Source organism: Gopherus evgoodei, chromosome 9, assembly GCF_007399415.2.
Source record: "Gopherus evgoodei ecotype Sinaloan lineage chromosome 9, rGopEvg1_v1.p, whole genome shotgun sequence".
NCBI lineage: Eukaryota > Metazoa > Chordata > Testudines > Testudinidae > Gopherus > Gopherus evgoodei.
This window is the reverse complement of record NC_044330.1, coordinates 72,053,077-72,069,199: the sequence shown is the minus strand read 5'-3', so window position 1 is coordinate 72,069,199 and position 16,123 is coordinate 72,053,077. Positions and strand designations below refer to the sequence as shown.

The window sequence follows — 16,123 nt, the reverse complement described above, 5'->3', positions numbered from 1 at the left end:
TAAAGCTAAATGTGTTACCTTAATTTGATCTTTTTGGGAATACATTTTATTAGAGGTTTAATTACACAGTCATGTATTATTTATTCTACAAGAGTCATGTTCTATTTAGTGCATAGTCTAATGATGAATAAAGTAGAAGGTTGCAAGAACAGAAAGGATGTTCTCTTGTGCTAAAGACATTGGGCTGGGACATAATAGAGACATGTTCTATTCTTGGCTTTGCCACAGACGACCTACGTGATAGTGGGCAGTGCTATTACAATTCACCTATGCAGCAAAGCTAAATTTGCCAAGGCAACCTTAGTTCTGGCTTTTACTTACTTCTTAGTGCTTGACTTAGCAACCTTCACTTTCTGTTAAGTCATTTTTGCATGCAATTTCCTGCATCTCTCTAAAAAGGAATTAAAAAGCAAACCCCCAAACCATAATTACCCCAACATGGACTATCAGCAGAGTTGGAAGGCAGAATGTTTAGGCTAAAGGAGTAATTGGTAGCAGATGCTATGGTGTTACTCTTTGTGGAAGATTAAGTTTAAGGCCAGAAGGGACAGCCAGATTATCAGGTCTGACCTCCTGTATATCACAGGCCACCAACACCACCCAGCACCCGTACACTAAACCCAACAATTAAAAATAGACTAAAGGATTACAGACCACAGGTGAATAGGCTATTCAGAGACCAGGAGACACTGAAGTGCCCCAGTGCCCGGAGTAGGGTTGCCAACTTTCTACTCACAAAAAATTGAACACATTTGCCCTGCCCCACCCCTCCTCTGAGGCCCTGCCCCCCCCACTTCATCCCCTCCTCCCTCTGCCGCTTGCTCTCCCCACCCTCACTGAGTCACTCATTTTCACCGGGGTGTGGGAGGGGGTGAGGGCTCCAGCTGGGGGGTGCAGGTTTTGGGGTGGGCTGAGGAATTAGGGGTGCAGGTGAGAGGTGGGGTTGGCGGGGATTGGTGCGGAAGGGGGTGAGGGACTCCATCTGAGGGTGCAGGCTCTGGGGTGGGGCTGAAATGAGGGGTTTGGGGTGCAGGAGGATACTCCAGGCGGAGACCAAGTGGTGTGGAGAGTGGGAGGGGGATCAGGGCCGAGGCAGGGGAATGATCAGGGATGCAGGCTCCAGGCAGCGCTTATCTCAGGTGGCTCCTGGGAGCAGCGGCATGTCCCCTTTCCGGCTCCTTAGCAGGGGCCAGGCTGCTCTGCATGTTGTGCCATCCACGGGCGCCACCTCTGTGGTTCCCATTGACCACAGTTCCCAGCCAATGGGAGCTGTGGAACTGGCGCTTGGGGCGGATACAGCGTGTTGAACCCCCTGGCTGCCCCTACTCATAGAAGCCGAATGGGGGACATGCCGCTGCTTCTGGGAGCCGTGCGGAGGCAGGTCACGCAGGGAGCCTACCTTAGCCTCACTGTGCTGCTAACCAGACTTTTAACGGCTCAATCAGCAGTGGTGACTGGAGCCACCAGGGTCCCTTTTCAAGTGGGCGTTTTGATCAAAAACCAGACACCTGGCAACCCTAGCCCAGAGGCATCCATTTGCCAGTTTTGTGCTCAGCTTTTTTTTAATGCAGCATCAGTATTTTGAGAACTGGCTGTCCTGGTTTCTCTTCCTGGCTATGGAAGGGAGTGTTTACAGATAGCACAGCCTGGCACATGCATTCAGAAAGGGAAAGGAGTAATTAGAGGCTCCCCTTTTTGAAGTTTGTTTGAAATCTGTAGTATGTAAGGTCTTGGAAAAAATTTTGAAGGAGAAAGTAGTTAAGGACATTGAGGTCAATGGTAATTGGGACAAGTTACAACATGGTTTTACTAAGGGTAGATCGTGCCAGACCAACCTGATCTCCTTCTTTGAGAAGGTGACAGATTATTTAGACGAAGGAAATGCAGTAGATCTAATTTACCTCGATTTCAGTAAGGCATTTGACACGGTTCCACATGGGGAATTATTAGTTAAATTGGAAAAGATGGGGATCAATATGAAAATTGAAAGGTGGATAAGGAACTGGTTAAAGGGGAGACTCCAACGGGTCGTACTGAAGGGTGAACTGTCAGGCTGGAAGGAGGTTACTAGTGGAGTTCCTCAAGGATCAGTTTTGGGACCAATCTTATTTAACCTTTTTATTACTGACCTTGGCACAAAAAGCGGGAATGTGCTAATAAAGTTTGCGGATGACACAAAGCTGAGGGGTATTGCTGACACAGAGAAGGGCCGGGATATCAAAAAGGAAGATCTGGATGACCTTGTAAACTGGAGTAATAGTAATAAGATGAAATTTAATAGTGAAAAATGCAAGGTCATGCACTTAGGGATTAATAATAAGAATTTTAGATATACATTGGGGACACATCATTTGGAAGCAACAGAGGAGGAGAAGGACCTTGGAGTATTGGTAGATCACAGGATGACTATGAGCCGCCGATGTGATATGGCCGTTAAAAAAGCTAATGCAGTTTTAGGATGCATCAGGCGAGGTATTTCCAGCAAAGATAAGGAGGTGTTAGTACTGTTATATAAGGCGCTGGTGAGACCCCACCTGGAATACTGTGTGCAGTTCTGGTCTCCCATGTTTAAGAAGGATGAATTCAAACTGGAACAGGTTCAGAGACGGGCTACTAGGATGATCCGAGGAATGGAAAACCTGCCTTATGAAAGGAGACTCAAAGAGCTTGGCTTGTTTAGCCTAGCCAAAAGAAGGCTGAGCGGGGATATGCTTGCTCTTTATAAATATATCAGAGGGATTAATATTAGGGAGGGAGAGGAATTATTTAAGCTTAGTACCAATGTAGACACAAGAACAGATGGATATAAACTGGACACTAGGAAGTTTAGACTTGAAATTAGACGAAGGTTTCTAACCATTAGAGGAGTGAAGTTCTGGAACAGCCTTCCAAGGGGAGTAGTGGGGGCAAAAGACATATCTGGCTTTAAGACTAAGCTTGATAAGTTTATGGAAGGGATGGTATGATGGGATAACTGAATTTTGGCAATTGATCTTTGATTATCAGCACATAAGTATGCCCAGTGGTCTGTGATGGGATGTTGGATGGGATGGGATCTGAGTTACTGCAGAGAATTCTTTCCTGGGTGCTGGCTGGTGAGTCTTGCCCACATGCTCAGGGTTTAGCTGATCGCCATATTTGGGGTCGGGAAGGAATTTTCCTCCGGGGCAGATTGGCAGAGGCCCTGGAGGTTTTTTGCCTTCCTCTGCAGCATGGGGCATGGGTCACTTGCTGGTTGATTCTCTGCAGCTTGAGGTCTTCAAACTTTTTGAAGACTTCAATAACTCGGACACAGGTTAGGGGTTTGTTATAGTAGTGGATGGTGGGTTCTGTGGCCTGCTTTGTGGAGGAGGTCAGACTAGATGATCATGTTGGTCCCTTCTGACCCTAAAGTCTATGAGTCTATGAGTAAGTGCAGCATACCACCTGTTTGATGAGGAAATTCTGCTAGCTATTAATGCTTTGCCTACTACTCATCTGTTTTCTCCCACGTTCCCGTGTGGGTACATTTTGGATGCATCGCTTGTGCTCCCAGAAATGCCTGGAGTGAAAACCTGGAGGACACTAATGAGGGCTCTGATAGCGGAGGTACAGTTCTTACTTCTGCCTACTCCGCTGCATTTTGGCAGTAATGATGTGTTACTAAACTGTGTTTTCATATGTTTATTTTTTTTGTTTTTTTTTTTACTTCCCTTAAAATAAGATCAGCTTTACTGAGCACGTTTCAGTAGGTATTTATTCTAATGTTAATGTACTGTAAATCTGCCTCGAAGTTCTCTACAGTGAGAAGTGTAAAGGGAATGAGAAAAAAAAATCTTCTCATCTGTCACTATTTTCCTTGTCTGTCATCTTAAAAAAAAATCAATATTATATTTCAAACATAGTTTTAACCTTACAGCCCAAATAAGACATTTCTCAGTTTGAGAAGACAGTGACTAAATCTCAGCTGTCCATGTTTCTTCAACAAATACCCAGCTACGGAGAAAAACCTTTATATTGATTCTTGACTTACACAGTCTTTTTTCCATTCATTGGCTATTTAACATAATGCAGCATATATCTGTGGCTCATTTTTAAACTTATTTCTTCATCTAAAACTTTCCTTATTCAGTGTCCAGTTCATCCCTGTGCAAAAGGCTATCCCAAGATAATGGTATGTCAGTGAGTGAACTTAATTTGTGCTTAGCTCATGTAGCTTTATTGTGTGCAATGACTTAATTTCACCCGGAAAGCAGTTATAGTATGTCCAAAGAAGCAGGCATGCTCATTCTGTGTTTGTGTGTGTGCACGGTTGGGTGCAAGGCACACAACCTACCTTAAATCTGAATCTTGGTAGGAGTACCAAAAGTAAGTGTTGTGTACCACAGTCTTACAAAATATGAATCTCTAAGCATTATACCATGGCTCAATCAAACCAGTTTTTACTGGAACATTACCATATATTACTAATATTGCACAAGAGCAGCATTTCCCACACTTTTTGGGGTACGGAACACTTTTTAGTCTGTTACGGAACACTTATAATATTATTTTGTAGTTGTTTTGGTTTTCAAGTTAAAAATTGTGTTATTTATGCTCAAATATATTTTATTTTATAAAACAAAGCAACAATACAAATTTAAAATAACTCGAACTAACAATTTCTAACTGGAAAAGACACATAAAATAGTACAAAAATCAAGTGCAAGAGTCTTTCACGGAACACCTATTCACGTCATGTGGAACACAGTTTGGGAAACGCTGCACTAGAGCAGTGAGATAGGGAGGTCATAGATTTAATTTTATTTAAACTCAGTTCAAAAATGGCTATTTGTTTCTGATCAGAGGTCAAAAATCACGCTCTGGCAAAGACAAGACTTTGAAAATTTCAGCCTAAAAGAAGAAAAGTTCTGAGAGACAGAAGACAGGCCTTAGAATGGAAACCATTAGGAAACTTTGTTACTAATGTTCCAGTCATACTGATAATTACTTGTTTATTTCATTTCTTTCATAGTTGTTTAGAAAATGCTTGATAAATTGTCACTGAAAGTAAAGGACTGTTTTTTGTCTTATTGCTTGCCTGTTGCTGGTAACCAGTTGGTTTACCTATAGTTAAGGCTACGATTTAGTCACAGAGGTTGTGGAAGTCACAGAATTAGTGACTTCCAGTGACCTCCATAACTTCAGCCTGTAGTGGTTGGGAACTGCAGGATCCCTACTGTCTGTGGGGGCAGGGAGCTGTGGGGTACCCCTGGTGTCTCTGGTGGCCCCCTGGAGCTCCAAACCCATGGATGGTGGGGTAACCCCACAGCTCCTGGCTGCCATGGGTGGTGAGGGAACACAGAGCTCCTGGAGCTCCAGGCAGCGGGGTACCCTACAGCTTCTGGCTGACATGGGAGGTGTGGGCACCCCACAACTCCTGACCGCCACAGGCAGCAGGGAAACTCCGGAGCTGCAGGGGTACCCTGCAGCCCCTAGCTGCTGCGAGCGGCTCCCAGCCCCTGCATAGCTGCCCCACTTCAGGTAGTGTGGGGATCCTCACATCCCTGTTTCGTTAGGGATATTTTTAATAAAAGTCACTGACAGATCACGGCTTCCATGACTTTTTATTTTTTGCCTATGGCGTGTCTGTGACTTTTACCAAAAAATATCCAAGACAGAATCCTAGCCATAAATCTGAAGCATAAAACAAAACACTGAAGATAATGGAGACAATGGATTAAATGTAGCCATTGTGGAATGCCAGTCAGTCGAGTTCCACTTGGGATTAATTCAGCCAAATTAGACATTTTTCCCATGTAGGACTTCAGGACTGAGTTTCATGTTGTTTTATTTTATGGATCTTAACTTGTTAAATAGTAACAATTATAAAGGATAACCGACCTGAAAATAATATTTGTTTGATATGTTCTTTGCTCTATTACCTAACTGTTATAAAGGCCTTGAAGAAGGTCCATTAAATAAAGATATTATATGCCTTGCAAAAGGCAAAGATAAACTTCATTAAATCAGTCTTTTCACTGTTTCCATCTGAGCAGCAGGAGTGCCTAGACAAGTAGATTTCATTGCATGCTTTCTTTTTAGCTGCCATTGGCAATCCTTAAATTATATTCGGTCACCCCAGTAACACTTAACAGAACTCAGTTGATCAGCTGTGTGACACACAGTACTGTCGAAGATTTTTAACAATATGAGACTAGAGGAAGGTGTTTAAGTAGTCTAGTAAAATACCAATACAGACTTAGTGTAATATTTTTATTAGTGCCACAGAACACAGCTCTGATAGTCTGAAGGGAATAGAATTTTTTGACCATTTGAACTACCTCAATTTTACCTATTCTGTGATATTGCAACACAGAACATAAACCTTTATTTTCTTGTTAAAGCATGTGAAGAAATAATTAAACTTAGTTTACTTTTAAAATTTAATAGCTCAGAAACTGAATTTAGGTTGTTTTTTTTAAATTGGAAATAAAATCTTTTGTGTATATGGTGCAGTAATACATTAATACATGATTTATACTGCATACCATTACTGAACATTTTTTGGTCTTTAATAACCAAATCAGTATGAATTAAATTGCTTTCTAATTGCCTACACATCCTATATTTTTAAAAGCCTGTTTATGGAGTGTACTCATTCTTAACAGGGTAAATCCTTAAAGCTGAAAGGCCTGCATTAAAATGAATATCGGTGGGGCAAGCCTTTCATCTGAGGATTATAGAATTATAACTTTAACAATTCACAGAATGAGACAACAAACTGGAGATTTTGTGCACATATTTATGTATTCTTTTAAAGTAAATCCTTGATTTCATTTGCAGGATATGCTGTAGCTTAGTCTGTATTAGACAAAGCACTAGATGTCAAGGTGGGTTAAAAAGCATTTACAAATTCATCTGTGATAGTAATGCTCATCTATTAAAAAAAAAGTCTCTGAAAGTAATTATGTGCATTCTGTATCTGCATTATTCTGTGCTCTTTGTATCTTTGCAAGTAAGTAATAATTACATCCTCTATATTGGCCAAATCTGAAATAAATACACACAAACACATTTGAGTTATACTTGCATGGGTGGGATACGGAGAGACAAGGTAGGTAACATCATAACTTTCATTAGACCAACTTCTGGTGGTGAGAGAGACAAACTTTCAAGCTTACACAGAGTTCTTCAGGTCCGAGAAGCGTACTCAATGTGTCACAGCTAAATAGAAGGTGGAACAGACTGTGTAGCATAAGTATTTATAGTTGTATGTGGTGGTCAGAGAGTTATAAATTGTGAGACCTCTGTGGGTGATGATTTGTTTCTTGCATTTTTAGAGGAAGTAGATGCCACTGTTACGTTTTGCTTCCCTTTTCTTCACATTTGGAGTTAACAAAATTTTACCATCTGAAATAGAATCTTTCATTGTTGGGTGAAATACAGAAACTCTGAGCTGAGACTCAAATGCATCGTCTGATGATTCCCTTGGATCCTTAAGGTTCTTCTTTAGACACCCAAATACACACACAGAGGAATTAGCATGGGAGTTGGCCCCCAAATCAGTGGTTATCTGGAAATTTGGAGAGAGTCCATGTCCCCCACTTGTTCTCATTGAGTTTGAAGAATCCCCAGGAAGCTTCTGTAGAGACATCTCCACTGGACAGCAGAAAGCATGATGAGATATTGATACTACTTCCTCTCTCATTCTCCTGCTAGCCAGCCAGTCTGGATCTCCTGGGCTTTTCGCCTCTCTTTTAGCAGAAGAGGGTGGGGGAATTGGGAGGGGGCCATTTAGTTCTTAATTCAAATGTTCTGTCAAACACCAACCAAATAGGTTATGAAACACTAATATAATTCAACCTTGATTGATTGATTAATTATGTATTGGATTTTGCTTAAATGAGTAATTGGGATTTATGATGGGAAGAAGTTTCATTAACCTCTCCCTTCAAGGTTTAAAAGAGAAAACATGGATTAGGGGCACTGTATCCCAGAATACACGCAGCAGAAGGATTGCTTTAGGTGCTAGAATTCATTCAGAAAGGATAATTAAATAACTTATTCCATTTCTAACAATATTTTAACTTATAGAGTAACAGTGTTGCAACATTCAGTCCTCCCCTGAGTGTGGATCATCTCTGCTCTTCATACTGAGAATTACTGACATTGAAACGGATGTGCAAAACTACACCTCTATGTATTCTAAAAAAAAATTAAAGATTTATGGAGTTTGGATTTTATATGATCAACATTATTTTAGAAACCACACCAAGTTTAATTTAAAGAGAAATGCTTTGGAGAATCGTAGCAATTGTTAATTTAATTCACGAATTGGCAACATAGATAACTTTCACTAAAATCTGTAATTAAATGAATTAAAATAAATCTGAAAGTATATTTAAGAAAACAGCTTTATAAAGCTAAATAATACATTCTTTCCTTATTTCTTTACTCTGTTCTCATCTTTGCAGATTAGAGATACTAAATCATCAGATCAAAAAACAACACTCTTGCATTTTCTGGTTGAAATCTGCGAAGAGAATTATCGGGACATCTTGAAATTCACAGATGAACTGGAACACGTTGAGAGTGCAAGCAAAGGTAAGGATGTAGATCAGATACCTAGAGTAGTTTTTATCTGTATTGGTATGGAATGCTCTCAGGACATTTAATTTTAGATTGTAGGATTATGTAATCTCTAAACATTAATAATCCTCATGGATTTTTCTTCTTCTGGTTGTGTATTGACCTGGGAAAAGGTACAGGGAGTGGTTGCTTTGAAGTGATGCGAGGTAACACAGCACATTACAGTGAAGTACTTTGAACTTCACACAAGGGTTTTTATAATTTCAGCATCCCAATAACATTCAGCTCCCCGTTAACGGGTTTAAAGACTTGCTTTATTGTTGATATAAAACACTTCAGTCTCTGCTCAGAGGTAACTACTATAATTGTGTTACACATTTATAGGTATTTTGTTCCATCTTACAAGTCTGTGATTTTTGGTGCTATAATCAAGGAAACAATAAGGGTTACAAAGACTTCGTCGTTTGTTTGTTTGTTTTTGTATTTTGCATTGTTCAGTACTATCACATTTATAAGTATCTGTGCTTCAAAAAGATACCAGAATACAAAAAGGCTGAGATTATGCCCTCTATCATTTTCCCAGTAAAACAGATAAAAATACAGGTCAATTGTTGTTTGTACAATTTATTTAATTAAGTACAGTTTCCACTGGAACTAAAAAAAAAAAAAAAAAAGCTCACATTTAGTCCAGTATCTTTAAACAATTTATCTTTAAAAAATGTAAATGTTAGGTCACTTGCCTGGTTTTTAAATGGCAACATTTTCCTGAAAGATTCTTGCACCCTTTAAATACTGAGTCAAATGCTGAGGTGCTATAATCAGTGGAAGTTTGCTCGAGGAAAAAACTGTGTAAGAACTCAAAGCTTGACCCTTACTGAATCTGTCTTGTATGTTAATACCCAATATTATCATAATTTAACATGAAAACTATTCCAACCGTTAACTAGGGAGCATTTCAAATTGTAACCTGCCCCTATGGGGCACAGTTGTGCAACCCTTTCTGCATTTATGTATTGTAACTCATATCTGTCAGTGCTGGTAAGAGTGGGCCATAACGTTATGCTAAAAACAAATATTCAAGAAACTTTCATAAGGCTAAGTCTCAATGAATGCTATTTAGGTTTTTAAGTTACTTTTGGGAGGGATAGCTCAGTGGCTTGCGCATTGGCCTGCTAAACGCAGGGTTGTGAGTTGAATCCTTGAGGGGGCCACTTAGGGATCTGGGGCAGAATCAGTACTTGGTCCTGCTAGTGAAGGCAGGGGACTGGACTTGATGACCTTTCAGTACTGATAGCACAGTCATAGGGTCAGGTGTGCTTTAGACCTGTTTTAGTTCCTGTCAAATACACAGGTTTTGCTACTTTCCCCCCTTATTGCCTTACAATGGTAGAATGGATCTTTGGGCTGCAGCTTTTCTGTTTACCAGCTAAGTTAACCCAACAGGCCCAACTCTCTTCACAGTGGTGTTCTGGCACCACTGCAGCACTGTGTTCTACACTCCTCCCGCATCCCCCATAGCTTGGTGGGAGGGTTAGAAAGCAGCCTTGGGGCAGGGTTAGAGGGCTGATTATAGTGACTCAAAAACAGCATCTTCAAACAAAGTATGATTTATTTATGGAAAGATACACAGTATGCAGGGTAAAAAGCCAATACAGGCTTATGCTCATATTTCTCTTTGCCTAAACTTTAATCTTTCCTTGCAAGCTTTGATACATACTGTTCAGTCCAACTACTTCCATCTCTGGGTTGGTGATAGAGACCCTGTTTGCTGCAGTTTCTGTCCATGTTCCTCAGTGTGTCTCTGTCAGCCCCTAGAACAGCCACTGACAACCCACTCAAGTTCCCCACCCCATCATCCTCTCACACTTCTTACCTAGACCACCATCATTACGATTTACGTAACCCCTTGGATCGCAGGTTTCTGGAAAGAGAACTTGATTGGAGTCAGGGAACGGTATTCCCCAATGTATAGCTTTCATATTGTTTCCATAAAGATCCTTGGTGTCCTCTATTTTGTTCCCTTCTTAAAGCCTTTTTTGATTGACAAACAGTGTGTAGTTGTGAAATAATGTTGGCTTGATTTGCATAAGAAATGCTGTTTTCTATAAGAAACAAAAATTAAAAGCTGAAAACTTTGATGACCCTGTATTTTAAAAGCCCTTTTTATTTTATTGCCACCCACTGTGGTCTTTATAATGGATTAGATTCTGTCTCTTTAACTATTTATTATATGTATTATAGTTAAACTTAATATACTTCATAAAAATTAATTTAGAGTTTATACAATGTCTGGTTTGAGAGCACTGAAAACTGAAATCCCATACATCCATGGAAGAGATGGAACATTAGCAATGATTGTACAAGGGTTCCAACACCACTGTATTCAAATGTATTAACTCCGGCCCATAGGGACCATCCTTAGGGCTTTTAACAATTAGAGAGTAATTCATTCTCCATATTTCATATAAACCTTGACATATAATGACTATACTGGAAGAGTTCCAGTTATTCACAAGGAGGTTGTGGGCATGTGTTAGGAAATGCACTGGAACCCAGAATTCACTAATTAATAAATGTACATAGGGACACCTTTTCAATTCGTTGATTGTCCCCTTGTTTTTGCATTATGGGACAGTGAGATCAGAATTTCTTGATCTACCTTCTCTATTCATTTTATACTATATTCATTATTATGAATTAATTCATTATTTTTTCATATCCCCTATTATTTGTGTCCTAAACAATCACTATCTTTTATTTTCTTTCCATCTGAGGTTATACCACTAATCATTCTGGTTGCCCTTCTCTAAACCCCTCTAATTTTGCAATAAAATATGTGAAGTATTCTTAAACAGTTATCTTAGTCTTATAGAATCAAAAGCTGCTGCCAGCGTGAATTTTGAATTAAATACTTTTTTGGCCATTTAAATATTTAAACTGACATCTGCCAAAGGCAGTGTCTCCTATATACTAAACTTTTAGAATCTATAATAAACATGGTCCATACTCTTGGAAGATTAGGAATTTATGTTATAAAAATTAGTCACAGTACATAGCAATATCATGAAAACTGCCTAGTGAGTTGTATTCATATTGCTTCAGGGGAAATATTGCATACATTTCTTTACTTCAGTAGTGTACAAGCTGATTGCCCAGAAAGCTTCCAACTAAACTGGTCACTATCCATATTAACTCTAATATTAAAGAAAACTCACTCACTCAGTTTCCACAATCCAGGGTAGGCAAGGTGATTTTTAAACAAATACAGTAGGCAGAGTTCTATGTTATAACACAACTTAGCCAAGAGAGTGCCATTTTCTTACAGCAGTGTTCATTTTACTATAGCCTGCTGTTATTTGTTAGCAACTTTTTTTGCATCAATTACAGATTCTAATAAAATGTGAAAAATGCTGCCATAGGAAGCTACCAATTTTGTATTATCACTTGAGAACTTGTACTGTAGTTACAGGGAAACCAAAGGAGAGTTATATGTTTGACTAATGTCTTGCACCCTTTTTGCATACAAAAGATGAATCTTATGACAACAAAAATCCATTTGGGCTGAGTTTCTAAATCTGGAAATGAGGGTTGAAGAAAAGGGCTAGGGAGAATCTTAACTATAACCACTAGCACACTTTAATATGCTGTATATGCAGTTCGTATTAATCATCTTATGTAACAATTACACATTGCATTGACTAAGAATAGCCACCTCTTTTAAAATGCATTCAGTGTTAGATGCAAAAAGCATGTTTTCTTCATAAATGATCATTTTGTTTTCTTCCTTCTACATTTGCTATGCCTATATTGAGACAACAGTTTTCAGTGGGGATTAAAACTCTTGGCCCAGTGTAGACCTCTATGTTCTGTTCTGTACTAAGTATAGTTTCAAAGAAAAAATATGGTAACAATGTATTGTGCATTTTAGTGAAGAACATTTGATTGTTTTTAGTGCTAGTTGTTGGAAAAGTAGAAGATCTGCAGCTTTTGTCTTTTTGAGAAAGATAATTAGGGGCATGCTGGGAAGAGCACCTACTCTGTGAGTGAGTGAGTTCAAAGCATGAGTGAGACAGAAACAATATGTTTGTATATCAATTTCTGTTCAACTTTCATCTGCATGTATACATCACACCTCTGCAGAGCACTGATCCCGTGAGCTGCTCAAATTCAGATGAAATAGAAGCAAGAACAAGTCCATGATTCATCTTTGTCTGTGTACAATGCACAGTCTGTGTGGTACAATAACTTGAAAAAGTGAAAGAGAAGACTTTCTGCAGTCAGGGTGGTAGGATAACGTTTTTGGAAAGTGATGGGTACTAGCAGTATTTCAACATTATTAAAACTATTCTCTCAAATTTGTGAAGCCATGTTATACTGACAAGTGCTCATAAGAGTTCTGTGGAAAGGTGCTTGAAAAATTCCATATCCACTGGAATTCTCTTGCGTTTCTTCTAGTAGCTCCTGAAGCCTTCTGATGTTACTTTGTCTTATCGTCCTTTATCTGAGTTCTCTCATGTCCCACTGACAGTATTTCAGATCATTATTGAAATACAGCATCTTATCCTGTATCTGCATTCCTTAGGACAGGATCTATGTCAGTGTGCTCTGGGCCAAGAAGCACAGGTAGTTTATAATGCTTTATGCCCAGTACATTCTGAGTTTTCTGGACAAAATGTTAACTTCTTTCCAGTTGCCTGTTGTTATTTTGAGGGGATTTCCTTTAGCTATTGGCAGAGAACTAGAAAAGGCTTTTTTGATGTAGAGTAGAACCTCAGAGTTACAAACACCTTGGGAATGGAGATTTACTAACTCTGAAATGTTCGTAACTCTGAACTAAACATTATGGTTGTTCTTTCAAAAGTTTACAACTGAATGTTGACTTAATACAGCTTTGAAACTTTACTCTGCGGAAGAAAGATGCTCCTTTTAACAATCTTAATTTAAATGAAACAAGCACAGAAACAGTTTTCTTGTTTTGTCAAATCTTTTTATACTTTCCCTTTATTTTTTAAATAATGTACATTTAATGCAGTACTTGTAGTTTTTCTTTCTTTCTTTCTTGCGGGGTGGGTTGAGGGGGTGGGTGGGGTGTGTTTGTCTATGCTGCTGCCTGAGTGCGTACTTTGTATTTCTGGTTCCAAATGAGGTGTGTTTGTAATTTTGGTGTTCATAACTCTGAGGTTTTACTATATGTACAAGGTCCTCATTACTAAAGAATCTGATTCTCTCCTAATGATTTAATAAAATAACAGTACTCTCTGTCCTACTTCCTAGCCTATAGACAGAGTTAAAATTAAGGGGACAATGGGAATGTGCCGGGGGATAAGAATATTTTCTCAAGCTTGGACATCTTGAGAGGTCACTCTTGGCATATTCTATTTAAAATATGGTTATACGGGGCTCTGCTGGGCTCATACTTGTCTCTCTCTAACTATGGTTTGGATACATCTGTTGTGATACTTTGCGGGGTTAACTGGAGTGTGTGGGATTAATCACTAACACCTACTTACAGCATGAAGGAGTCTTGTCTGTGCCCACTGGGGATAGTTCTCCCAGAGCTACCGACAGCAGGCGACACAAGTGTGCCACTCTGAGTTACTGTGAGCCCCGCTGTCACACTCTGCAGGCTAACAATGTACCCTGCTTTGTTACCCTCGAGGGCCCAATCCCCTGTGTTCAGGTTACCTTCAACGTACGCCAATGCACTGTTTCCTGGGAAGCACTGCACCCTAGTTCACCAGCCTCCCCTCAATTCAACACTCTCTTTGACACAAGCACTTGATTGTGTCTGTAGTAAAAACCAAATATAAGTATATTTAACACAGCTTAAGATAAAGATCCAAAACAAATGAAGGTAAAAGGATTGGAAAACAAAATTACAGATAAAAGAGAGAATATAAAAATCAATCTAGAACCTGTATTTATTGGCAAGTTCCTTCCAAGTCCAGTACAGGACTCACCCAAAAGTCAATCCTTACAGCATATGTCCAGTCCAGACAACATTTCATGAGATGCTCGTGCTGGTAGACCATCACCTCCATAATGGATACCAGCTTGTCCACTTTCTTCTTCTTTTAGACAGTCAAAGACTTTTTTGTCTCTTTTTATAATAAGAGCATTACATTAACTTCAGTTGAGCTCTGAATAGGGTCTCCTATTCAGAGTTTTTCCTTGGCATTCTTTTATCTTCATAAATACTCAGGCCTGCATGAGATTTAATGCCATATAGTGATGTCTAGCTGAGTTTGCATAGAGCCTTGAACAATAGCTTTAGCAGATGTTAACATCACCACTCATCTTGATGAAGAACCAAGACCATCCAATGGCAATAATTGAAATGTTTTAACATTGTTAACCATTACGCTTTTGATCAAATAATGTGGAAAAAGCAAGGAGAGAAATAACCTTCTGAAGACATTTACAATTTATTGTGAAACATAGTTCAGAGCATTGCCATGAATGGGTGGCCCTTAGTAGATATTATCATTTCCTAATATAATAGTATTTCTGATTTCTGTAGTAAAGAACATAATTATCAGATGCATAGATGAACAGGATACATTGGGAAGAGTCAAACTGCTTTTGTAAAGGTAAACCGTACCTCACCAACCTATTAGAATTCTTTGAGGGGGGTCAGCAAACATGTGGACAAGGGTGATTGAGTGGATATAGTTTATTTGGACTTTCTGAAAGTTTTTGACAGTGTCCTTCATCAAAGATTCTTAAGCAAAGTAAAGCAAAGTCATGGGATGAGAGGGAAGGTCCTCTCATGGGTCAGTGACCAGTTAAAACGTAGGAAATAAAGGTTAAGAATAAACAGTTTTCACAGTTGAGAGAAGTAAATAGTGAATAGATTAAGAATATGTAGATTAAGAACAAGAAGATTAAGAATAGCATAGGAACATGTAATAAATTAAAGGACAGTACATTTCGGACAAATAAATGAACTACTAATTACACTGTATATAGTAAACCTGTGCAGTTCTCAGCCACAGATGGTGGATTTTCAAAAGGGTGGATAATTCCATGACCACTAAAACATATAGCCATGCAAGGTGAGACAATCAGGGTCATCAAACATCAGACCATATACTGATTACCTGCCAGGATCAGGGATTGATGATTTCCGTTTTATGAATTTTGAGATTGGGAAGCTTGTTTGGATTTTGCATCGGGGATGTGAAGCCCAAAGCTTGTGCAACAGAAAACTTAGAGGACCGCTGTGCAAATCTAGCTTTCTAGAATATTTCAAATGTTTTAATAATGTTATGTTTAATTGTTCAACCCCAAGAATAAAAATTACCACATTTACAGTCATAGATATTATATATTATAGATATTAGAGTAGATATAGATGTGTATCGTTTTAGAGAGAGAATTAATAATTAATCTAACGCTGAAATAGAGCTATTTCTGGAATGGAACACCATGGCCATTCTATTCCACCAGTATTAGGCAGCTTTTTTTAGGAAGGGAAACTACACAGGGAAATTTCAAGTATGAAGAATTTTATTACTAGACGTTTTTTTTTTTTTTTTTTTTTAAATTTGGTTAAAAATAAAATGCTTGTGAA

General features: G+C 38.9%; 1 protein-coding gene across 10 annotated transcripts in view; it reads left to right on the top strand.

The window, feature by feature from the left end:
* Window positions 1-16,123, top strand: part of DIAPH2 (diaphanous related formin 2) — an 867,723-nt gene that overhangs the window by 420,763 nt on the left and 430,837 nt on the right. For all 10 annotated transcript variants that reach the window (XM_030576660.1, XM_030576662.1, XM_030576661.1 and 7 more), the window contains one exon: window positions 8,436-8,565. In XM_030576660.1, the coding sequence (XP_030432520.1) occupies window positions 8,436-8,565 (130 nt within the window). The remainder of the gene's footprint in view (window positions 1-8,435; window positions 8,566-16,123) is intronic.